General features: G+C 37.5%; 1 protein-coding gene across 5 annotated transcripts in view; it reads right to left on the bottom strand.

Moving 5' to 3' along the window:
- Positions 1-26,243, bottom strand: part of LOC140899533 (uncharacterized) — a 54,243-nt gene that overhangs the window by 8,985 nt on the left and 19,015 nt on the right. For 3 of the 5 annotated variants that reach the window (XM_073315198.1, XM_073315201.1, XM_073315199.1), the window contains 9 exons: positions 25,630-25,723; positions 23,066-23,210; positions 19,267-19,471; positions 17,378-17,556; positions 16,435-16,600; positions 14,386-14,547; positions 13,248-13,411; positions 8,755-8,936; positions 1,147-1,204 (listed from right to left, as the gene is read on the bottom strand). In XM_073315198.1, coding sequence (XP_073171299.1) covers positions 13,272-13,411; positions 14,386-14,547; positions 16,435-16,600; positions 17,378-17,556; positions 19,267-19,471; positions 23,066-23,210; positions 25,630-25,723 — 1,091 coding nt within the window. In that variant the 3' untranslated portion in view covers positions 1,147-1,204; positions 8,755-8,936; positions 13,248-13,271. The remainder of the gene's footprint in view (positions 1-1,146; positions 1,205-8,754; positions 8,937-13,247; positions 13,412-14,385; positions 14,548-16,434; positions 16,601-17,377; positions 17,557-19,266; positions 19,472-23,065; positions 23,211-25,629; positions 25,724-26,243) is intronic. The other 2 variants (XM_073315200.1, XM_073315202.1) reach the window with 1 other exon arrangement.

Here is a 26,243-nt window from a genome sequence, read left to right as displayed (position 1 = left end):
AAGATTAATTTGTTTCATACAATAAAAATGTGTTGTACCACAATTTATCTAACCTTTTTATAAAAGTTTGGAACCCAGGCATGCAATATTTACTCACAGAAATAATCCTTGCTCGTGTGAATGGTCCTTCAGTTAAATCAATGGGATTACTTAAAGAATCAAACTAATAATATCTTTAGAAAATACTGGAAACCCAGAACAAGGATCATCGCCATGTCTTGTTCTGCAAACCACCACCAGGGAGGTGACAAGATTGAGGTCTAGAATAAGCAGTAGACAAATAGTAACTGCTGCTTTTTAGTGCCTCCTGCTGGCCAGTTCACTAATATTTGTCGTCTCAAAGGAGGCTGATCATCCACCATTATGGCAGAATAAAAAATACTGTCATGACTGTTTAATTCAGAGGGAGTTGTTCCCAGCAAGTCCTCAGTCTTCCCATGATGGAAATGGAGGTTAGCCCAACACCAGATATACAGGAAGTTCCATAGCCACAATAATAGCTTGCTGTAGATACACCCAAGAGGTCATATAAAAGACAAGAGAGCAAGGCATTCCATTGACATTTGGCCCTGCAAATGCCAGTTGCTGGATTACATCATACGGAAGGGCAAAATAAAATCAATTCTGCCAGCTATGGCAGGACCCAGTGCCCACAGGGGTCACGTGCACATGCAATCACTATACAGGGGTGTGTCACTTTGATGGATAAAGGCAGTGTCTAGAAAATAAACACAGAGTATGTGCATTTAGGTGAACTTCTGTAAATAAATTGGTACTTTTCTCTGTGGTATCTCCAGGAACCATTAAGGGGAATGTATTAGGGAAACTTTAGTTAACTGAACCACCATCATTTTCAGTTAGCTCAGATAGTTGCCATTACATTGGAATCCTACTTTGCATGAAAGGAAGTTTGAGTAGTAAGAACTTTAAAGAGAGCATCTAAACAATCCTTACTCTTGTATTTTTCTCAAAGTTAACTCATAAGAGCTAGGCAAATTATGTGAATAAAGATTTACATGAACAGTTCCCTGTCCATCATTAGTATATCAGTCTTTCTCTTTCAAGAGTATTAAAATTCACTACGTTTCCCCTCTCTTTCCAGTTTGTCAGAAGGAAAAAAATCTCATCTTCATCCAGAATACTTACTGCACTTGGAGAACCCTGAAACAACGGAGCACTGTGCACACCACTCCTCACATAGTCACTGCAAAGGAAGCAAGGACAAAGAATGGACAAAACAGGCCATATCTGTTTCTCCCTCACAATTTTAATATTAATAGAGTCTCTATTACTGCATATGAAGAACTGAAGTGTAATTAGATGATAACTGAAGAGTTTTTGTGTTTCTGAGACAATCTATCTATAATAAACTCGAAGGCAGAAGGCTGAAGTGTTTATTAATCTAGGATATTAAAGGCTATAAAGTTAGCAGGAGGTACCTTCAAGTTATTACTATTATGCCAAGATGTCTATTGATTTAATATTTTTGAGACATACTGGCAAGTGGGGTTTCCCTTCTGTCAACTAGATGAAATGAGAAATTGAGGCACCCATGATTATTGCGATTGAGTGGTGAGATCTAAAATTAGTTTTCAAAGTTAGTGAAAACTACCACACAGTTGGGAGTGAGAAACTGTACATTTCTCTGCTCTTGGCTGGGAGCATTCAATTTCAGATGATGTTATTAAGAAGTTTAAGTACTGGGATCAGTAAGTCTGTAGTTCTAATCCTGGCTCCAAGACTGCAACTGTCTCTGGCCTTGGGTAAGTTATCCTACATCTTTTTTTCCCTCATCTGTTAAATGGAGACAATATTTCACATGGGTGCTATGTGGGCTAATTAGAAAAAGTTTGTAAAGGGCTTTGAACATGGACTGTGACATATAATATTAAGAAAATAAGTAATATTGCTATTCCATACAATTCTTGATTCTTGCCTTTGAATATTGCAATTAAGAAAGTCAGGAAGGATATGTTTTTGAGTAACCTAGTCAAAATTTCAAGTGGCTTCTATTCTGAGGATTATTCAGTTCTGGATTTCAGGGACTTCCCTCTGAAGATTTTATAGAATTCTTGTATGCAACATATGACTCATCTGTGTTACTTAAAGAGTAACAAAATAAATAAAATAAGATGTGCTTGTAACTGGAGCGGAGCACAAAATAGATTTTTCAGTTCGGGGTAGAACTGAACAATCTCCCCTCCCCCCCAAAATACTGTTTGATGCAAACTGAAACTAATTGTTTCAAAATGTTTTGTCAAACCAAAAAAAAATTCATTTCTAATCAACTGAAACATTTCTGGTTGACTTAAAATTATTTTTTTATTTTAATTCCACCATTTTCAAGTGGGTAGATTCTTCAATTATAGACAACTAGTCTCAACCCTGAATGTTCAATTCTCTCTCTAGGTTTCCCTGCTTCTGGACCCACCCGCAATATTTAATATCATTGTGATGAGCTAAAGAGCCAACTTCAATATATACCCTAATACATTTTTCTTTCCTTAACTACTCTAAAGACTTTTTGCCTAGTACAGCACATTAAGGATTTCGAATTCACCACTGTTAGGATTTATATACCAAACAGCTGTGCCAAGAATTCACAGGAATCAAACTGCAGTACCGTGAGCAGCATAATCTGTTAACTTGTCCTCGGGTATTTACAATTACACAGCTTTACAAACTGCAATACAGTCGACTCCATTTAAGCTGCATTTCTCTGTTATTTTAAAAGTATCACTTTCCCAAACATGTGAGAATGGGAAACAAATTCAGCTCTGGCGTAAGTGAGCACAACTGAAGTTAGTGACCAAGAGACCATTTATGTCAAGGCTAAATTTGGTCCCGAGAGATCTGCAAAGAAAGGGGGTGAGAGGGAAAAAAAGGAGGAGTACTTTGTATCAATCAGCAGTATCCCGTCCAGGTAATTAAGGAGCAGTGATAGACTGCAAAAGGGAATCCCATATACTCTTCACCCAGAAAGATGATGGATAGTGTGACATTAACTAACAACAATGGGAGGATACATGGTGCTTCAAAAGGGTTGTGGAAAACACATGCTGGGGGGGGGGCGCAGTGTTACATGATAGATCTCTGGGAAAGACAAAGCCCTGCATCTCCACACCAGTCTGTGTTACAGTATGGCAGTAAAAGAAACAGTTAGTTTTATAAATTTGAAATATATAAAATATGATGTTTGTAAATTAATGTAGGTGATCCACTTATGGCTGTGGGTTTAGAGGGTTCCTAATCAGGCTTTGTAAGCTAAGAGCAAAGACCTTAGCACTTAGTCTTGTAAAAGCTTTCTACATAATTAATAGAAGCAGTGGCAAAGCTAATAGGAGGGCAGGGGGTGACTGGCCCCCTGGTCACCTTTAGGTGTACATATTGCGCCTTTTCAAGCCAATAGGTATAACTGACCCATCACCCCTTCCCCAGCTCCACTCCTGCTCAAAACCTGGCTTTGCTACTGAATGGAAAACAATCATAGAATCATATAAATGTAGGAGTGTAAGGGACCTCGAGATGTCATCAAGTCCAATCCCCAGCACTGAGGCAGGACTAAGTGTTATCTAGACCGTCCCTGACAGGTGTTTGTCCAACCTGTTCTTAAAAACCTCCAATGATGGGGATTCCACAACCTCTTTTGGAAGCCCATTGCAAGGCTTAAGTACCCTTATAGTGAGAAAGTTTTTCCTAATGTCTAACCTAAATCACCCTTGCTGCAATTTAAGCCCATTGCTTCTTGTCCTGTCCTCACTGGCTAATGAGAACTATTTATTATCCTCCTCTTTAGAACAACCTTTTACATACTTGAAGACTGTTATCATGTCACCCCTAAGTCTTCTCTTCTCCAGAGTAAACAAACACAATGTTTTCAATCTTTCCTCACAGGTCATGTTTTCTAGACCTTTAATCATTTTTGTTGCTTTCCTCTTGCCTTTCTCCAATTTGTTCACATCTTTCCCAAGACGTGGTACCCAGAACTGGACTCAACACTCCATGTGAGGCCTTATCAGTGCTAAGTGGAGTGAAAGAATTACTTCTCATGTCTCGCTTATAACAGTCCTGCTAATATATCCCAGAATGATGTCTGCTTTATCAATATTACATTGACGACTCATATACAGTTTGTTATCCACTACAACCCTCAGATCCTTTTCTGCAGTATTCCTTCTTAGGCAGTCATTGCCAATTTTGTATTTGTGCTATTGATTATTCCTTCCTAAGGGTAGTACTTTGCATTTGTCCTCACTGAATTTCATCCTATTTATTTTAGATCATTTCTCCAGTTTGTCAAGATCATTTTGAATTCTAATCCACCCCTTGAAAGTGCATGCAACCTCTTTGAGATCAGTATCATCTGCAGACTTTATAAGTGTACTCTCCATGCCATTATTCAAATAATTTATGAAGATATTGAATAGAAGTGGACCCAGAACAGATCTCCACAGGACCCCACTTGATATGCCCTTCCAGCTGTACTGTGAGGCATTGATGACCACTCTCTGAGTATGGTTTTCCAACCAGTTGTGCACTCATCTTATTTAAGATTCCTCTAGGCTATATTTTCCTAATTTGTTTATGAGAAGGTCACGTGAGACAGTATAAAAAACGTTACTTAAATTCAAGATATATCACATCTACTGTTTCTCCCCTATCCACAAGACTTTTCACCCTCTCCAAGAAGTCTGTTAGGTTGGTCTGACATGATTTTTTCTTGACGAATCCATGTTAACTCTTATTTATCACCTTATTATCTTCTAGGTGCTTACAAATTGATTGCTTGATTATTTGCTCCATTATCTTTCTGGGTATTGAGGTGACACTGACTGTTCTATAAGTCCCTGGATGGTCCTTATTCCCCTTTTTATAGATAGGTACTATATTTGCACTTTTCCAGTCCTCTGGGATCTTTCCCATCTTCCACAAATTCTCAAAGATAATTGCTAATGGCTCAAAGATCTCTTCAGCCATTTCTTTAAGTATTCTAGGATGTATTTTATTAGGCCCTGATGACTTGAAGACATCTAACTTGTCTAAAGTAATTCTTAACTTGTTCTTTCCCTATTTTAGCCTCAGATCCTATTTCATTTACACTGATGTTAACTACATTAGTTGTCCATTGCTGAATGATGACAGCCATTTCCAAAGCTCCTGCTTTTTAATTCCTAGGCTTATACATTCTCTCCAAATGAAACAACCAACTGATTTAACTTTCTAATATTAAATCGCCAGCCAGCATGCTATTCATACAGTTTATGCAGATGTCTTTACCCTCTGGAAAATCAAAGTTTAAGAAAAATTTCTTTTATCTTTGGGGAACATTTTAAGTCTCAAGCTAACTACATTGAGAAATCTAACTCTATTACTTTGTATTTGACATTTTGTTACTAGATTGGTAATAGGAAATTACCAAATAAAATTGGTATTTTACTTGGTAATTTTCTTCTGTGGTTCTCAGCTAATATGAAAGACGTGATCATCAAATTTATTCAGGTTTTCCTGTCAACAACATCATTAACCAAATCCCTCAATTTCAAAGTAAATAAAAGCATCTGGGTTTCTAGCACAGCAAGACTGACTTGCATATTTAAGCCTCATATATAGATGTATTTCCACTGGACCAGATTTGCATATTAATGAAGGACTAATTGCTCTTTGCAGTCAATTTTATGCAAATAATTTACTACTCTTTGTACGTGTTTCATAATGTTTGGAAAGATAAAAAAAAACCCAAAACTTACAAAAAAAGCACAAATATTTGACAACCAAAAGAAAGAAATAAAATCACAACTACAGCAGACAGCTTTATATTAAAGTTTTATATAATTAATCTTTTATGTTATTGGTTTATTTTAACTTCATCCCACAAAGAGAAACACAATCATAGGATAACTTCAGCCTTCCTCCTTGCCTTTCTTTTCAGCCCCTCAAAATGTAACAGCTTGTGACTACCCATTAAAACATCTTGCTTCCAGCTGGAAGGATGATGAACCAACTCCAATGCAGAGTTAAAAAAAAAAAATTGGTTTGGAGGTGGTTGTTGTTTTAACCTGCTAAACAGAAATTTCTTTCCTCTCTACCTTCTTCTTGCCACAGGCCTGTTACAAGAATCCAATCTGTGACCTTGAAGAATCCAACAGCATATTTTAGATGCAGATTTCTCTTCAAGAAAAATGGGAATAAATACTGAACAAACATAAAAGGAATAAAGCTAGGTACTGAAGTATTATGCATTATCAATAGCTTCATATCCTCATTCAGTTTCTCACTCTTCAAGCCGAAATGCAATATGTCGGGGGTGGAAGGGAGCCACGTAGGGAAATAGAAAAGAACTGTTGAGTAGGGAAAGCTAAAAATGTGAAAGAGATAGAGGAATAATATGAGGCAAAGGGAAAGAAGGATATAAAGACTGGAGTAGAAGAGGAATGGAAATGGAGACTTGAGTTTGAAGGAAGGGAACATTCAGTGTGTGCATGCAGAGATAGGTTGAAACAGGAAAGTGAAGAGCTAGAAGCACAGATCAAGGTGAGAAAAAGAAATAAAAAGACAAAAAATACAGAACCCCCCAAAAAAACTACACGAACAAAAAAAAAAGCAAGAAATAAAGTGAGAATTGGAAACAGGGTAGAAGACACTGTAAAAAGACAGTGATACGACAATAAAGACTGTACGTATCTTGTTTTTAATTCTGAAAATGGGGGGAGCAGAAGGAAGGGAACAGGGGGGAGAAGACCATGTACTTGTATTCATACACATCCTGCCTCCAGTGATGATGTCCCTATCTTAGTTGTAAAGACTAATCACCTTAACATTTGTACATATCATAAAATCGCCTAAAGTGTTTAGTTTTAATATGCAGAGGACTAGGATCAGAACTAAAACTTTGCTTGACTACAGTCTTTCATTTGCACAAACCCCACAATTCACATACACACACAGATTTTGTTCAGGATGTACACAGAAGTAAATAATTTTTATATGAAAAATGCAAAACCTTATGGCATCAGTTCAAGAGAACTAACTTGAGCCATTACAAGAAATGGGTAAATTTTCAAAAGGAGTAGTTTAGGGGATCCCGTAACCTTGTTTGCCTCAGGCAAACACTATGGTTGCAATTGTGTTTTGTACTATACTCTCTCAAATTTTTTGCAAAAAGAAAAGGAGTACTTGTGGCACCTTAGAGACTAACAAATTTATTTGAGCATAAGCTTTCGTGAGCTACAGCTCACTTCATCAGATGCATCCGATGAAGTGAGCTGTAGCTCACGAAAGCTTATGCTCAAATAAATTTGTCAGTCTCTAAGGTGCCACAAGTACTCCTTTTCTTTTTGTGAATACAGACTAACACGGCTGCTACTCTGAAATCTCTCCAATTTTTGTGTTTCATCTGGGAAGTAATTCTTTCACCAGATGACCTTTAGGAATAGACATTGGATATAAAGCAGTGGCATTTTGAGCTCCAACAGTAGCAGCCAGATCAATAAAGTACCTCTTTTGCTCTCTCAATAACTTGCTTATTGCTCAAAAGTGGATGTTTTGATCATCTGTACAGATACCCAGTAGTTTTCCTACCAAAAATAGAGTAGGGGTTCATGCTTTCCTGAAATTTATAAGCTCCTCTGCAACTTACCAAAGATATTTTCACTTCTGTAACAAAGGTAGTCTGAATATACAGAATGGTTGGTTATGCATATCAAACCATAAAAAAAATTCAATGATGAGGAACTATTTTAAGAGAGCCTTCTACAAAGGAAGCCTTTGGGTCTATACAAATGTCATTCACTGCAAAGTTACAGAATACACTTTCATACTTTAGAATCTCATTATTCAGTATTGGTTTAAGTGTTCCAAAGAGGATATGGACATGCTATGCTCTACACAACTCTCACTCTGAAATACTATTCAAATGGATCTCAAGGTTAGGGTCTCCTGCAGCTAGCTCGTATATTACCATCTTAATTTAGAAAGGGGTAGATTCACTAGAGAATGTGACTTTGGAATTAATCAATGTAATCTCAGTTTTAAAATCTACATCTAGTTATTAATGTTTTCTTGTCACAGAAGCCCAACATTCTGCAATTTTAATATTTTAAAAAATCCATTAATTTTGATATTTAGGATTTTTTTCCCTATCAGTGGATAGAAGTGCTGATAAACAGTATAACCCATCTCACTGAAAATCTGAAGAGTTTAAGTTAAAACCTAAGCTTCAAGACAGGCTAATGGAGAGCAGGAATTCTACAATGCCATTGCAGAAACACAAAGGACCAGATCAATGATTTCTCTGTGGGAACTTTAATTCCTCCAGAGGTTGTGAAATTTCTTCCTTCTTCAACAACAACATAAATCAAGAAAGCTAAGTGGGCTTGGGTTTACAAAGGTCAATGCTGGTATGGCAACTCAGAACACCTGGTGAGATAATATTATTCTCATTTTGTAGATAGAGAACTCAGGCATAAAGAGTATACGACTTGCTCAAGGCCCCACAGGCAGACTGTGGCAGAGCTGGGCATTGAACCCAAATCTCCAGAGTCCTGTTCTAGTGCCTCAACCACAAGATCATCTTTCTTCCCTGTCATTTTCCCTCACAAAACACCTGTGTGAAGTTCTCAAGCATGAAAAAACAACCCATCTGCAATTCTTGTCAATTTTTGAAGAGGTTTGCAGGTCCAACAAAAACACGTTAAACTTTAGACTATTGGCATATATTTCATAATGATAAATAGCAGTATATATTTTTCACTTTACCTGTCAAAGACTGGAACAACAGTCCAGCCTAACTGTGATTGTGTATTAAGCTCCAGGATCTGACCAGGGTGGGATATTACTTTTCCTGCTCTCTGTCCACTTGGATCCGGAACATAAATAGCATTCAGGCAAAATATTTGAATTAAAAGCACACTATTATCATCAAGATAAGGGTGTAACACCTAGAACAAAATACAGAAATTTTAAGAGAGAGGCCTAACTTAACAAAAACAAAAAAAAAACTGAATCAAAGAAAACTAAAGGTAGAATAAAGCAATATGAAAAGAAGTGTCTCAAGATGTTCCACCCAAAAATATTACACTTCATTGAACTCTTCTTTAGAGGGCTGGGTGTCTGCTTCTAACTACTGAGTAAAGTTAACATGACCAGATTTAATTAGCTCTTTGACAGTACAATTTAGTGATGGATTTCACAGGAGGAAAACTGAATTCAAAAAGAAAAAGAATAATATAATTTTTACCAACCAAACGCACAAATGGAAAAACCATGGGGAGCTGACAGTACATGAATATTCTTCTGTGAAGATGCATAAACATCAGTACAGAATGTATATGAGAAATGTTATTAAGTATCTACTGAAAACTTTCTTTCTACATTGTTAATAAAACAAATTTACTGAACAACAACAACAAAAAAGCACCCTCCAAAACTTACAGGCCACAAATGTGACTATTTCTCAACACTGTGCTTTGAATTACTGGATGAAATCATCCAGGTTATTTGTCACTTTAAACTTGCAATTGGACAGTGAGATATTACTAATTCTTGACAATCAAAAGAGCTAAAAAATGCCTCCTCACCACTTCATGAAATCACCAATGCTTAGCTAACTCCTGTGAGGCAACTGATTGAGATTTTGCCCCTTAACTTGAAAGACAATTCTCAGCAGTTAAGTGTATGTTAATAGGTATTTCTCTGCAGAACAGATGTTTTTAAGTTTCATGGGTATCATAAACATTAAGATCTGTGCAGTGTATTTTAGAAAAGAGTTCTCCTTAATTGTTAACACTCAGTGTAACACTGAATGAGGGGAGTTTGATCCTATAGGGAGGTTTAAAATATATAAAGAAGTTGGAGAGCGGTTTTTCATATTTTGGTTTATCTAACTTTTTGTAGTGAAACACAGTATTGTTCTAATTCTGAAATATGCTGCTAGTCATGATGTGAAAGGTTATTACTATAGCCATAAAATTCATTCCTGAAAGCCAGTTTTATTTTTCCCCCCCAGTAAAGTAAAAGTTCAAATGCCCTTTAAAATAAGCAATTCCGTACAAACCAATGCATCCACTACTGATTTATTTTATTCATAAAGTAATAATTTACTGGTAAAATTCAGTCAATTTCATTAGAAGTTTAATGAACTTAAATAAATCAAAAGGACAATGAAAGCAAATATAGCACGATTAAACAACAATAATTTATGAGAAAAAGGCACACAACTTTCAATTCCATTATACTCTAAATCGTATATTAAACAAAAACAGGCTTTTGAATTGTTTAAAAGAAAGCGTTATCCATTTTGCTCTTTGCAATGTCTGGGAGTCCATAAGGGAAGGTGAATTTATCATTTAACTAAACTGTATTTGAAAGTAACATTTCTGATTCATATCTGCATTTTTGAGCCTTCTCCTGACAGTGCCAGCAGTCTCAGAACGCAATGCCAGAGACTGTAACTCAGTTTTATTCTAGTTTAAAATTGGTTTAACAATAAAAGAAAAACTTTGCTGTTTAATATTTAAACTGTATAATTATTCCTTTAACACAATGCCCAGGGACAATGAAAACAGTGAGTTTCAGCTGTACTGGCTGGTCTAGATTGTAGAGAACTTGCACAGAAGCACATCACAACTGCTGTGTACGGTGGAAGCAATTATCACAGCAGATCTCTAAAGGGAGGAAATGTACGTCTCTCTTGCAAACATGGGTGAGGCCAGTGGGTACATGCACATAGTGGATCCATGGAACTCAAATCCCATTAAATGTGGGAGCCACAAACTATATCCATTACACCTGCTGGGTACCTAACAGCAGCTGGCCTTGGTATGGCTATGTGCTGATGCCTTGTTCCTGAAACACAGACATAAGGAAAGGAGTACGTGTGGCACCTTAGAGACTAACAAATTTATCTGAGCATAAGCTTTCGTGAGCTACAGCTCACTTCATCGGAAGCATTCTTTTTACAGACATAAGAATTAGTTTCCTTATTCCTGTTGTGTTGCAGTGCAGATTCAAGCAAAGAAAGCCTTTCCAACCAGCACTTTGCTCACTTGGCAACTAGACATTAGAGAGATGGGTGCACAATAACTGCTTAGACAGATTGCCAAGGACCGGGCCTGTAATTTTGAAACAAATTTGTGAAAAATCAATATTTAGCTCCAGGTGTTTTTTTGGGGGTTGGGAGGGAGGGGGCAGATTCTATTAAAAACTGGATCTCAGGAATCTAGTGTAAATTGTAGTTGCTACTGTTAATTGTGCCAGTCATGTTAGGAGACTTTAGAAATATGAAGATATCTCCTTATTACTAGAGTAGATATACTAGAAACTAGACTGCTACATGTAAGAAGGGAGAATTCCAAACTGTAGTAGAGAAAATCCTCATATATTTGAGGAAATGGGGAGCCAAATTATGACATTTTTCTCCACTTAGAATGCAAACCTTTTGTTGTGGATACAGTGTCCACAAATGACGTATGATGCCAAAGTAACGAGAATGTAAAATGGGCTAAATTATGTCTCTGAAACCCAATGGAGCATTGGAGTGGTGTGAACAACAGTGGTTGCGGAGAATGGCATTACGCTTATGTAAGCCATAATGCAAAGGCATTACGTTTATGTAAGCCGTAATGCCTCCAGGCACAATGGAGGAAACATATTTAGCAATACACTTGCTACATACACTTCTTTAAAAGGTACAGCATGTGCTTACTCCCTTTCTGGTGCACGAGCTGGCACACAAGGGGCAAGACCTTGTTGATCCGGAGTTTGTAATGATGTCAGTAGTACTAGCTGGACCCCAAAGCTTTTGCTCATGCAGCACAAACAGCTGCATTATGGGTATGTAGCATTTGGTTGCTCTTGGAAGGGAGAAAGGGTTTTTGTGCACCTCCTCCCTTCCCCTACAAGTGAACCACACAGGAGCAGTAATAATTTCACTCTCTATTTTCTAATGGGTTAACTTTTGGGTTACAGAAATTAAATGATATCAAGCATATTGATTTACTGCATTTAATTATTTTCTTATATTGTAAATATATATTACATACAAAAAATTACATGAAAAGAACATTAAGATTGCAAGCCAAAAACTCAAAAGTTAGGAACTGCCTGTATAAACTTAATTTGATCACCTTGTGTATATTAATTATGAGACAGCCTTTAATTACATGCTCACATACTATTTTTTCCCACAGGACTTCCTCCCCATTCAGTGTACAGGATGCGCCTGCTCTGACAATGAATCAGGTTTGAGTAGTGAAGGAGACTGTTGTGTGTAGGACCCTTGCCTCATTTGTTGCAGAAGTTGACAGGTGTGAGAAAATGAGTCAGGGGATTACAGGAAGAGATAGTATAGTCACATGGTTAACGCACTTGAGTACTGTCCTGGATAAATGGATTCTATCCATTCCTCTACCACAGAATTCCTAGGTGATAATAGGCAGGTCACTTAAATCAAACTTATCAACAATTGGCCACCAATTGTGTGTTCCTCATTTTCTGGGTGCCCAACCTGAGACCGGGACTGGAATGAAGAGAAAGTCCCTCTTTGCCCCTGTAGGCCAGGGATGGCACATGCATAGTCCAGTCATATGTGAGGAGATAGAGTATGCACAAGCTGGTCAGAAATAGGAGATATGAAGGGCTGGAGCATGCTCAGTGAGGATGGAATCTTCTGAGATTTTAGCTGCTAAACTGTCAGTCTCTATCAAGTAGGTGCTGACACTGAGAAATCAGGGTCTTACAATGGGAAGTGTCTGGCAACCTTAACAATAGGCTGTGCTATCAGCCCCATCTATACTGCTGTTAAAAACTCCCCCAGTTGAACCAATTAAGGGACTCTAAAGGGTTTAGAGGGAGCTCAGTGAAGAAAAGGCTAGAAGAGGAACTGTGGAGAGAAGCTGCAGGGAGAGAAGGTCTTCTGCAATGGTCCCTTAATTGGTTCAACTGGGGGCACACCTGCTCTGGCACAGGGGAGCTGGACCTATTTTTAAGCACAGGGGCCAGTCATCGTGTGACATTCCTTATAAAATTATATACTGATTGCTCAATCAAATTTTAAATGCCAGACAACAGCTGGCATAGAAGCTGAACCATACCTACACAGCTTGGGTTTATCAGCTCAGCTATTACCCTTAGACCTCACAGAAGTTTGTTTTTTCATTATTTAAAAAATGAAAAATATCTGTAAATATCCTTCTCTCTCTTGATATAGATAATTCATGGGGAGCAAATGCAAAGAGGCAGTTATTACATACCACAGATGGATCAGTCCACCGTGGTCATCTCTGTAGACTTGTGAAATCAAGTTGGCTTGTCAGAAATTTTTCTTCTCCTGCCCATTGTTGAGGTAACTCAGGCAAATGTATGCTTGCAGCTCCCCGAAGGACTCTGGTGAACACATTTACATAATATCCACCAGCTGCATAAAAAAATAGGCAGCACAGAAGATTAATTTGTACATATTTATGACTAGGCATCTAAAATGCCAAGAAGTGCAACTATTTTGCTACTTATAACTTCTACATTAAGTCAGATAGATTGTCAATGAGACAACCTGGTCTTTTAGGGGCAAATCCTGTCCACTTATCAAAGTCCAAATAACAAGGTGATATGTTGAAGAATACAGTGGAGGTTGAGGGGCAGGAATGGTGCTTCCTCAGGCAGTTGGGGGAAAATGGCCAATGGATCAATAAAATTGCAGATTCATTGGTCCCATCAAAAGAGAAAAACCCTGCCTGAGGGGAATCTGGGAGCCCCTGTGGAGCACAACTCTGTCGCATGCTGATGGTGCAGGTTCTCTGCGCTGGCTTCCAGAGTACACCCAATGGAGAAGAACCACCTGATTCCCTTGGACTACTGTGGGCTGGTAGGATTTGCCCCTTAATGCTCAGGTGCATGGATTTTATGTTCCTCATCTGTGAAAATCATTGTTGATGGGAATAAGAACTCCCAAAATCCTAACTATTTTTTCAGTACACGTGACATTTCTCTCTCTCTCTCTCTCCAATCATACTGTTAATTAGAAATACTGTTTTATTTTACTTTAGTATTCTACTTTATTTTATTACTACACATTGTTCAGAGGTAGTTTCAATACAGACATTTCACAAACTATCTGAGCAAACTTATAGATCCTGCAAAAAAATCACAAGTACATTTCATAGAATCATAGAATATCAGGGTTGGAAGGGACCTCAGGAGGTCATCTAGTCCAACCCCCTGCTCAAAGCAGGACCAATCTCCAACTAAATCATCCCTGCCAGGGCTTTGTCAAGCCTTATTTACCATCACGGGGAATTTTGGTCATAGTGAAAAGTTTTGTTTTGTTTTAAATAGTATTGCTTATTAAAAGAAATAAAATACAAATAATAATCTTTGAGTATTTGTAATCACCTTTGAGTCCAAAGGCTTGTTTGACCTTTATGCGGATGCCTGCTTCTTGCCGATAGAGGACTGCATGATGTATATTGATATATTTTGGAAAGTGTTCTGATTGTGAATGTCTTTTTTCATCCAACCTTTCCACATACCAGGCTTTCAAATGATCAAGTGTAACTGCAGAAACAAACATTGACATCTTATATATAAATTGGCAATTGATGAAATGGCTTTTTTGATAATATCTTTTGAACAAAAATTGACCAATTCTGCATTTTGATGCTTAAATCAGCACTTACACATCCAGAATAACCACTTAAACATTTAAGTTCCACACCATGTATCCAAATATAAAACAAAAGATACGTCTAGACTGTGGGCTTTACATGGGTCATCCAATGCATTTTTGCCCGTACTTCCCTATTATCCACACTCACATCATCTAATTCAGTGATGCTCAGACTAAGGCTCGGGAGCTGCTCTTTAATTTGTCTCTTGCAACTCTCTGCAGCGCACGACATTAAAACACTGTGTGATTTAATTATTAATCAGTCTAAGTTATCAACCAATCAGGATGCTTTTACTATGTTATTAACCAATTATAGAATACTAGGTCAGTCATTTTGCTGTGAGAATAATAGAAGAATAAGTGCACCAGTGATGATGGGGCACTTTCTTGTGTCTGTACCAAAATAATGTTATGAGGAGGAAATAAGGTCACTTCTTCTCTAAGAAGGTAAACGCCAGATGATCTCAGCAATCTGGCACCATGCACCTTGACATACAGTCAATACTTCCTATGCTGGCGTTTCTGAATCCGCCTCTGTGGTTGATCAAGGCCTGTGGAAACTGGGAGTAGTACCTTTTCGGCTGACATACTCACTGCTGGTGGGCAATGGGGTTTGGAGACCCTACTCTCTGCAACAGAGCCGTTATTTCAGGCACATTTCTTATGTCTGTCACCTGTGGGTAAACCACAGTGTTGAGGACCTCACAAACCTCCACTGCCACTGTTGGTCATCCCAGGTCTGCACGACATGGTGGTCCCACTAGCTGTGCTAGCTGTTCTGCACCAGTCTATACATGAAAAATATCCAACAATTTCAGTATTCATCAGTCTGTCGAGTCTGCCATGAATGAACCCCACACTGAGTCCCGCCACCTTCTGCATCTCGGACAGTGCTCCTGAAATGCCATCCAGTGTCTCAACACTGGGTCTGGAGCAGGTCTCTGCAGACTGCACTCTGGGAGGTGCTTGTGCTTGGCCAAGTTCACATGCATTCAAACTAGGACACAGGTACATGCTGCAGTGTATACACAGCCCGGGAGACTTAAATTAGGAACTCTTAGGCAATGTCTAAACTATGGATCTTACAGTGGCATAGCTGTGCTGCTGTAAGGTCCTGTGTAGCCACTCTATGCCAGCAGGAGAGAGCTCTCCTATTGGCATAATTAAACCATCCCTCATGAGCAGTGGTAGCTACATTGGCAGGAGAGCGTCTCCCGCCGACATATCACTGTCCGCACTAGCACCTTTGTCGGAGAAACTCATGTCGGTAGGGGAGTGTTTTCTTCACACCCATGACCAACAAAAATTTTGCCAACAGAAGTGCCAGTGTAGACAAAGCCTTACTGTTTTAACGGCTTGATGTTAAATTAAGACTAAATGTAAATGTGACATTAATCAAAGCAGGATTATTTTAAATTCTACCTTGCCCATGCATCCTTTAGGTAGTGCCCAGGAATAATAATACTTCCACATGAAACTACTATTGTTGAGTGCTTCCTAATCAATTAGGAACAATAAGTTGATTAGCTACAAATACACAGATTACTCAGTAAAAACAGTATGCCAAATCTGCTCTCAGATACCCATGTGCACCTCCCTTTAGTACTGGATTCATGGGAGCTGCATGTGAGGGTCTGAGGACAGATTTGGTTCAGTGTTAATAAATGATAAACAGAGCTTAGATATATAAGTAATCATATTGTATTATGGTTTGTAAAACAAATAATAGCAGGAAGAGCATTTGTGAATTAGGTACCAATAATTAGTTTTCGTACCTTTGCTTTGTTCTTTGTCAATTAAATGTATTGCCATGTCTTGTCCAAATTTTGGGAAGCTGTTGTCCTTTTGAAAGCTGGATATAACCTCTAGCTCTGAATTACTGGGCTTAGAATCATTTGAGAAGTGATATCCCATCAAGTAGCTTGGTGCAAGCACTGAAAACTATAAAAACACTATCAAACTGCAGGGTTCTGGTGTAAGCTATTGGGATGACTCAGGAGAAATTAAACAGCTGCAATCAGCAATGATATCTCAACAGTAGCGAATCTTTGTCCGCATAAATAAAAATAAATTTACTATAAGCAAAACCATACACAGAAAAGATTCTCGATTTTGGAATTCACCCAGCTCTTAGCACTTGGATGTAGAGCCCTGCCTTCCAGAATCTCCTTTTTCTGTCTCCCAAAAACCCCTCTAACAGCCCCTCCCTTGAGCATCTGTGAAAACTGAGGGGAAGGTGAAGATGGAGTTAGTCCTTTGTGTATTTGGTCCTTGTTAGTGCACTTACACTCTGCCACATCTAGGGACAGTACACTTCAGTCCCAAAGCCTGTGATTTCAAGCAGTTATGCAACTCCCTTGCCTACACTAGGCTGTAAAGGCACGATTTTAGCATGTGGTAATAAAAATATTTTAAAACTCTATTGTACACAAGGCCTAGTGCTTCTAACACATGCTTCTTTGGTCAAGTTAACGACGAGGGCACCTCTAAGGCTCCTCCTTCGGATTTAACTCAACTAATTTAGCAAATGTTAAAAAGGGTGTGCTTTGCCTACATTAGACTTTTAAAATGTATTTATTAGCACACATTAGCCAACAGGAGTTAACATCACACCTTTAAATTCTGATCTATATAAAGCATATAGCACTGATTTCCACAGGGCAGCATGCATTTCAAGCAGATAGAGTAACTATTATGGCTGAAACTCTCTATACTTGCCTGAGTGTGTGGTAACAATCGAAGTAGTATAGTGCAGCAGGGAATCACTGGATACTGATTTAATGCAGATGGTGTAAGAGCTGCTGGTTCCTTGGTTGGCATCCCTCCTCTCAGTCTTAATTGAAATCCTCCTACATTTAGCTTCCCATCATCATTAAACACACGTATCATAGAGTTTCCTATAAATATAAAGCAGAGGAAAAACTACAGAGAACTAGGGATTACTAAAGATTTTACAGTGCATTTGTTTGTTTTGAGTATGTGATTTTCTCTTAAACGTTTCCAATATTTCCCTTAACAACTGAATGGATGAAGAAGATTAGGTCCATGGAGAAACTACACAAGTGCCGTATTTAGAAATACCCTGATTATCCAAAAGTGGGGTTGACTTTTCATAGGATGTTGTAAAAGATGGCTCCGACAAGGCCAGGTCTCAGGATCTCTATTACTTCTTTCATGTATAAAAGCTGCTGTGACTCCTCTTCCTCCATTTTCAGCATATCCCTCAATTCTCTCCCTTTACAGAAGCAAATCTAGGTGTCCCAAACTAATATTTATCATCAGTTAACAGGTCTTTCCTGGTAAGTTACTCTGTATATAACTTACTTATTGCGAGGAACAGTTCTGCCTGACTTCTCAGTTTGGAACAGAACAAACTCTGATTTTCTGAAACACTTTTCGTATCCAAGTTATCCCAAAATGCTCTGCACAGTAATGAGTTAGATCATGGCAATAGAAGGAGTGTGTAACGCAAACCTGGCAGCCATTGTGTGTTCCGAATAACTGACATACAGTCATGAACATTAGAATCAGCTTTAATGAGAGATATAATTGTTGATCAAGATATCGGGGTTATTTCCTATGCCTGAAAATTAAAAATTCATGAGATCTTTAACTTCCATCTGAACAGCCACCATAAACAGGCACTAAGAATCTTAGTTTAATATCCTGTTAAATTTCTACTTTCAACATCTTTACATTGCTACTTAACATTTAAAAGTCTCAAAATGTCCATCAGCTCTGGTGATCCCGATCCTAACTTTCCATATTTCTAACAAGTCACTTCAATGACTCCTCTTTTTATTGATCAAAACGAGCCCAACTCCCTTTACCTTTCCATCTAATTGCAAGACGTGGTAACATATTTCTTACCCTTTGCTGCATCCTTTCCAAATTAACAACACTGGTTCTGTGCCTTATCTTACACAGGTTTTCCAGATGGAAATATAAGAAGTGCCAGCAGCAATAGTGTCTTTTGTTTTGTATTCTGTCCATCTGCTAATACAGATATCTCTTTTCTAGGTCCCCTCAAGGCAATGGAACTACTCATGTGATTAAGGTAAGCTGGATTTATCCAATAACCTAGCATCTTTTTTGCCTCTTTTTACTGCAGTTGTGCACTACTCCAATAGTTTTGATTATTTTTCTCACAACGCATTCCGAATCCTTCTCCTGATCAGTAAACTGGAAGGCTATTCCCTTTAACATAATTCCCTGGTCTAGTTCCTTGTTTATTTGTCTAAATTAAACTATAGTTGCCATATGCTGGCCAATCACCTAAAGATCCATTTTTTTGAATCCAGTTGCAAAGTATAGACTAGAAGTATTTTTATAAACAGTGGTTTAATTGCATTTCAGTTTAAAATATTTGTCTGTACTAATTTTCTATGCTCTATAAAAAAAGGTTTTGTTACTTTATTCTCAGGCTTCTGCTAGTAGTGATCCTCACAGTCCCTAGGAGGTGCATTTCAACAGTTTGCATTGTGCTATGAAATAAAGCTCTGTGCTCTATACTTGAGAAGACACAAACATCGGAAGGTATAGTGAGGACCAAAGAGAAATGACAGAGGAAAGAAAGAGGGCTAGGTAATAATACTTGCTTAATATACCTATTAAAACAAGGTCTCCAGAATCTACATCCACTGTATAAACTTGAAGAAGAACACATGTATTGATATCCATTACTTTTGGATCATCTCCATTTAAGACTATTGGGTACTGGAATTCTGGATTTCGAGATGAACTATTAGGAAGTGGAAATGCCATAATATCAGGCAAGCTATTCAGCCATAAATTCTTGATTTGCCCTGTTACCTAGGAGGAAAAAGTCAATATGTTTTATTAATTATTATTATTACTTAATTTTGTTTTATGTACTTTTGGACACAGAAAATTAATTTGGAAATATTGTAGCATACTAAAATAATACCTAAAGAAACTTCTAAACAACCTTTTTGGAAACCTACATTGTAGGTCTTTGGCCCTAATTTTTAAATCACAAAAGCCAAATTCTTCCTTATTAGGGCTGTCAAGCGTTTAAAAAAATTAATCGCATTGCTAAACAATAATAGAATACCATTTATTTAAATATTTGTGGATGTTTTCTACATTTTTAAATATATTGACTTCAATTACAACACAGAATACAAATTGTACAGTACTCAGTTTATATTTATTTTTATTACAAATATTTTCACAGTAAAAAACAAAAGAAATACTATTTTTCAATTCCCTTATTACAAGTAGTGCAAACTGTAGTGCAATCTGTTCATCATGAAAGTTGAATTTACAAATGTAGAATTATGTAAAAAAACCCTGCAGTCAAAAATAAAACAACGTAAAACTTTAGAGCTGACAAGTCCACCCAGTTCTACTTCAGCCAATTGCTCAGACAAACAAGTCTGGTTACATTTGCAGGAGATAACGCTGCCCGCTTCTTGTTTACAATATCACCTGAAAGTGAGATCAGAGGTTCACATGGCACTGTTGTAGCTGGCGTTACGAGATATTTACGTGTCAAATGCCCTAAAGATTCATATGTCCTGTCACACTTCAATCATCACTGCAGAGGACATGCGTCCATGCTGATGACGGGCTCTGCTTGATAATGATCCAAAGCAGCACTGACCGACGCATGTTCATTTTCATCATCTGAGTCAGATACCACCAGCAGAAGGTTGATTTTATTTTTTGGTGGTTTGGGTTCTGTAGTTTCCGCATAAGCGTGTTGCTCTTCTAAGACTTCTAAAAGCATGCTCCACACCTTGTCCCTCTCAGATTCTGGAAGGCACTTCAGATTTTTAAACCTTGGGTCAAGTGCTGTAGCTATCTTTAGAACTCTCACATTGGTACCTTCTTTGCGTTTTGTCAAATCTGCAGTGAAAGTGTTCTTAAAATGAACAATATGTGCTGGGTCACCATCCGAGACTGCTATTACATGCAATATATGGCAGAACGCAGGTAAAACTGCAGGAGACATACAATTCTCCCCCAGGGAGTTCAGTCAGAAATGTAATTAACGCATTATTTTTTAACAAGCATCATCAGCATGGAAGCACATCCTCTGTAATGGTGGCTGAAGCATGAAGAGGCACATGAATCTGTAGCACATCTGGCACGTAAATATCTTGCAACACCAGCTACAACAGTGCCATGCAAACATGTGTTCTCGCTTTCAGGTGACATTGTAATTAAGAAGAGGGTAGCATTATCTCCCATAAATGTAAACAAACTTGTTTCTCTTAGCGATTGCCTGAAGAAGAAATAGGACTGAGTGGACTTGTAGACTCTAAAGTTTTATATTGTTTTATTTTTGAGTGCAGTTATGTAACAACAAAAATCTACATTTGTAAGTTTCAGTTTCATGATAAAGAGCTCACACTACAGTACTTGTGTGAGGTGAACTGAAAAATACTATTTCTTTTATCATGTTTACAGTGCAAATATTTGTAATAAAATTATATAAAGTGAGCAGTGTACACTTTGTATTCTGCACTGTAATTGAAATTGATATATTTGAAAATGTAGAAAAAATCCAAAAATATTTCATAAATTTCAATTGGTATTCTGTTATTTAACAGTGTGATTAAAACTGCGATTAATGGCGACTGAATTTTTTTGAGTTAATCACATGAGTTAACTGTGATTAATGGACAGTCCTATTCCTTATATATGTTTGCAACTTCCATTTACTTGAACAGGCATTTTGCATGAAAATCTGAGGGCAGATTTTGACTTTGAAACCTTTATTTCAGAAAAACCCTATTCACTGCAATTCTCCAGAGTAATTAACATAATACTGTACAATACATGAGCCTGAAGAGTGTGACATGTTGAAGATATGCTCAAGACCAAAAAAGGGCAGAGAATAAAGTAAAAGGGACCGATCTGATGTAAGTGAGTGAGTCACATCATTTCAAGAGCCCAGAACCTAATAAAGTTTAAAACAAGAGAAGTTCAAGGATTATGCAAGCATTACTATAAAACAGACAATGCAACCTCTTCCTGGCCTTGGCATTTTTTTTCTAGGATATGTCCTTGAAAGATTTCTTCACTGTATTATGCACAAAGTCTTTCCATCAACATCAGCTGTGTGTTTCTTTGTGTTCTGCTTACTTTTTAAAATAGCTCAGACATATTTATTAGGGCCATGCTTCGTATTTGTGTTAGAACACAAATAGGGATGAATAAACAGAGGGGTCAATTTTTATTCAGTCCTGAAAATTACTTGGATCCAAACAGAATACTTTCTGCCTGGGGGAAAACTATGTGATGACTGATTTGGTAGCCCTGATAAGCCTGGTGCAGTAAGTCTTTGAGGTCTGGAATCAAATTCTTTTTAACCCCACCAGTAATAATAATAATAAAAAAAAAATTTAGAGGACTTAAGAATCACCTCTGCCTAGATTTCCTAGTTAGATCCCATCGTGTCCACCTAACTAGACTGGTGACTGCCTGAAAGGAGTTTACAACTCAGACAAGGCATTAACTGAAACCTAATGCAAACACTTGTTGTATAGGCAACTAAAAGGTAATGAATAGAGATAATTTATTGAGCCAAGATATTACTGAAGTTTTTAACTAATTAACATAACTACCTCAACTGTAAGGCAAGATATTGTTCTTTCTTGAGGGACAGTATGTACTACACAGATTATCTGATTTTTCACCAATTTTATTACAAATTTCCAAATTTGGGGCCCAATCCTGTGAAACTATTCTCACATGAACAGCCCTTATTTCAGGAGTGCTTCTAGTGAAGACAATGTAACAAAGCATGAGTAACAACAGCCAGTAGCAGCAGCAATGGGACAAGGAGAGGCCCAGACTCCATTGTCCAGGGGCCCTATGTTCTATGTAATCCAATGTAAGAAAAGTCAGACTCACCCCATTGTATAAATTGTTTATAAAAATAAGGAAAGTTGGAGACAGAAATACTGGTACAAACCGAATTGTTTAAAGAAAAGGAGTACCTGTGGCACGTTAGAGACTAACAAATTTATTAGAGCATAAGCTTTCGTGAGCTACAGCTCACGGATACAGACTAACAAGGCTGCTACTCTGAAACCTGAATTGTTTAAGTTACAAGTACTGTGATAAGAAGTCTTTAAGACTCCTGGTAAAGTCAGTGGTTCACATAAAAAGCTGAAAGGTTCTAGAGAATGGTAGGAAATGTTTATAGTTTAAATCACCAAAATGTGTTTTGATTGGTTAATTGTAATGGGATGAGGTTACCATCTCTTGTTGGATATTGTTTATTCAGGGGTCACTGGAAGAGACAGTGGGAAAGCCAAAAAGGTGGACTGGAAGCAGCAAATGTCATTAACATAGATGTTGCTGCTCCACGGTCTCCTGGGGCTGTATTAAATATCGTGAATATCTATACATCAATACCTTACCAAAACTTACCTTTGTTATTGTTGCATTATCAGGGATATAACAAAGTGCATCTATATATAGATCAAATGGACAGTTTAATGATGTAGGACTTGGTAATATGGTAGAGGAATTATATGGGATCCAAGGTACATACAGAAAGTCAGACTCTTGAAGCCTGAGAAATATGAACAAACAGAGGACTTTATACTAGACCATTATTAACAATAAAGTGTTATATATTCTTAAGGTAAATTATCTACTAAAAGGTATTCTATTTCTATTACTTTTTTGTTAGGTAGTTACAAACATCTGTAAAATCAAGAATTTAAAGAATAACTAAAATATTATTAGCAAGCAGTTAATGATATCAGCTTCAAACATTGTCGACAACTGTACATTAAAGACATATGGGGATATGTTCAAAAGTATTCCAGGTACTTAGGAGCACAAGTCCCACTGACTTCCACTTTTGAAAATCTTCCCCATTAGAGCAAAACATTTCCAAGTCTGTAAAACATACATTTGTGGATGAACAACTTTTTCCACACATTACCCTGTAATGTTCTTCACCAACTTATAAGAACGTTTGGACTTTTTCAAAAATGTGTGTTTATCAGAAATAGGTTCTAGTTGGCTGAGGATAGGGTTAGACGACAAATGGAATCTAGCATATCCTGAAAGTTAAATGTGTGCTTAAATTCTGTGCTGAATTGGTGACTGATTAACTTTAATTTTCTTAAAAGTAAATGGGAGTTGAAGGTGTTCAACACCTTGCAGGATCAAGCTCTTCAGGGGCTGATTTCACATCATAAGGGGTAAAAGCACATAGTTAAATCAACTAATGAACATTAGGAAAGCTCCAAAGTGATTTCTGTCATGATCCATTTTGGTCCTGATGTAAAGCTCACAGAATTCAATGATAGTCTTTCCAATAACGTCAATAGGGTTTATATCAACAGTCCTGGGTCTCGCTTCTGGTTTATGTCTTATGATCCTAAAAGCCTATGATTCAGGGTTTCAGCTGGCCACAGGGGCCAGGAAGGGATTCCCCACAAATGTATTCTGGGTTGGTTTTTTCCTGTCTTCTTCCTCTGAAGCATCAGAGGTTGCCATGGCTGGGGATGGGATTTTGGACGGGGAGGGCCAGGGCTCTGAGGTGGTACTAAGCATTCTCTCTCTCAGGTGCCTGGCTGGCTAGTTGTTGCTCACAATCTAACTGATTGCCTTATGTCGGGACAGGAAGGAATTTCCCCCTAGCTCAGACCGGCACAGACTAACATTTTTTCCCCTCCCTCTGCAGTGTGGGGGTATGGGTCACTTGCTAGGATTATCTGAGTATATCTCAATCAATCATTTCCCTGGCCTTGCAAGGGCCTCAAGCATTGGTCTTCTCAATCCCTCCATTCTTTGCCTGTGGCACATAATAGCTTATTCTGCTGTGGTCTCTAATATTTTGGTGTAATTTCAGTTGTTGGTTTAGCATGTGGTGCTGTTATCCCGTGATATACGGGAGGTCAGACTAGATGACTTGTAGTTCCTTCTGGCCTTAAACTCTACGACTCTGAGATCTGGCATTTAAACTAGACAAAAAATCCCACCCCCCCATGTAACATAACACATAAAATCATCTTCAGGAAATTCTTGATACATTCTGAAGCCTCTGCTCCCTTCCCCACAAACTACTGAAAACTGGGGGGGCAGCTGTTTTGTGTTAACTGAATTATGATAACAGAATGTCAAGAAAATGATTCAGATTCTTGGGTGGTTTTCTTCACTATTTTATTGAAATGGTCTATTTTTCAGTGTATTATTTTTATGTTACTAATTTTATAATTTATAGAACCTTTTTCCAGTATAATTTTTTTCCTGTAACTATCTAAAAGCACATCTACAACACAGCCAACTCTCTGGTGACTAATTTTTTTTTTATCAGTTATCTCTTTCATTTGGCCGGTTTATTTGCAGATTTATGATCCGTTTACTTTCACAGTTTGAAAATTAATACTAAATCAATACTTTGTATAAATTTATTATGGTTTTACTGTAAATTATTTTGCAATACATTGTTTGGCAGAGGTTGTGCAAAACTTTATTGTATATAAATGAAAACATTAACCAAACTGAAGGCATAAAATCAGTTAAATACCCTAATACTGCAGCTTTAGAGTGAGAAAGTGTGTAGCATTTTTATGTAGCATATGGGAAAACTGCAGCATGGGAGTGTGAACATTAATTCTACAGCTGTACTAAATCTACTGTGTCAGCCTCTGTCTACAAGCAAACCAGATTTACAGAAGTAAATTTTTACTGCAGCACTGAATGCTGAAAATGGATAACTTGGTAAAGTTCAAAAAAGAGAGACTTATTTTAAAAGAAATAGACAAGGTTTAGATGTATCTGTAGAATAATCACAGGCAAATAATTCCATATGTAGAAAATTATTTGAACTAATTAATGTTCTTCCCAAATGTTTAACTTTAAGCAATTGTTGCAATCATATTTCAGCACAATGTCAATTATGCAACAATAAATATATCAGGATCCAAACAATGAATGACATAAAACTTTCTGTTGATCATAATTTCAGTGTTTACCTTTTTCTTCTCATTTGGCTGTTTCTCTGTGTACATCTTTCCTTGGATGTATCATAAACAGATAACCTGATATTTGAATGACCCTGGACCAAGTCTGTAGATATAAGTGATTTGTCTATTGTTTTTATATTTTCCAGTACATTTAAAAAACAGCACACTGTATACCCATACAGAAATAAATATACTCAGAAGGTCAAATGCTGTTAAACTGTTATATCACTTAGGAAATTTAGTATAATAGCATATTGAAAAATCAATTAAGAAAATTAAACAAAAAACCCCCACTCTACAGTGTTGAACTGGCTCCCCTCGTACTGGCCCCCTTGAAGACTGCACAGAAATCACTCTGCAGTCCCTCTGTGTCAAGAGCCACAAAGAGGCGTTATTAGGTATGACCTGGGGTTCATGGTCTGGACAATAAGTATATTATCATCTAGTCCCTGACCTGGCAACGGCCTTTAAGTCAGCTCCAGTGCAGATTATCCCTGATCTTAGTTCAGGCTATATGATTGGGGCTAGCCTTGGCCAAAATACAGAAAATGCCAATGCTGCTTTGGCACTGTATGTATATATATCTGGCTGTTTTGGAGGTCCATTATAGTTGTTTCAATACA

This window comes from Lepidochelys kempii, chromosome 17 (assembly GCF_965140285.1).
Source record: "Lepidochelys kempii isolate rLepKem1 chromosome 17, rLepKem1.hap1, whole genome shotgun sequence".
In the NCBI taxonomy this organism is placed as follows: Eukaryota; Metazoa; Chordata; order Testudines; family Cheloniidae; genus Lepidochelys; species Lepidochelys kempii.
The sequence above is the reverse complement of the archived record's forward strand: the minus strand, read 5'-3'. Positions and strand labels throughout refer to the sequence as shown.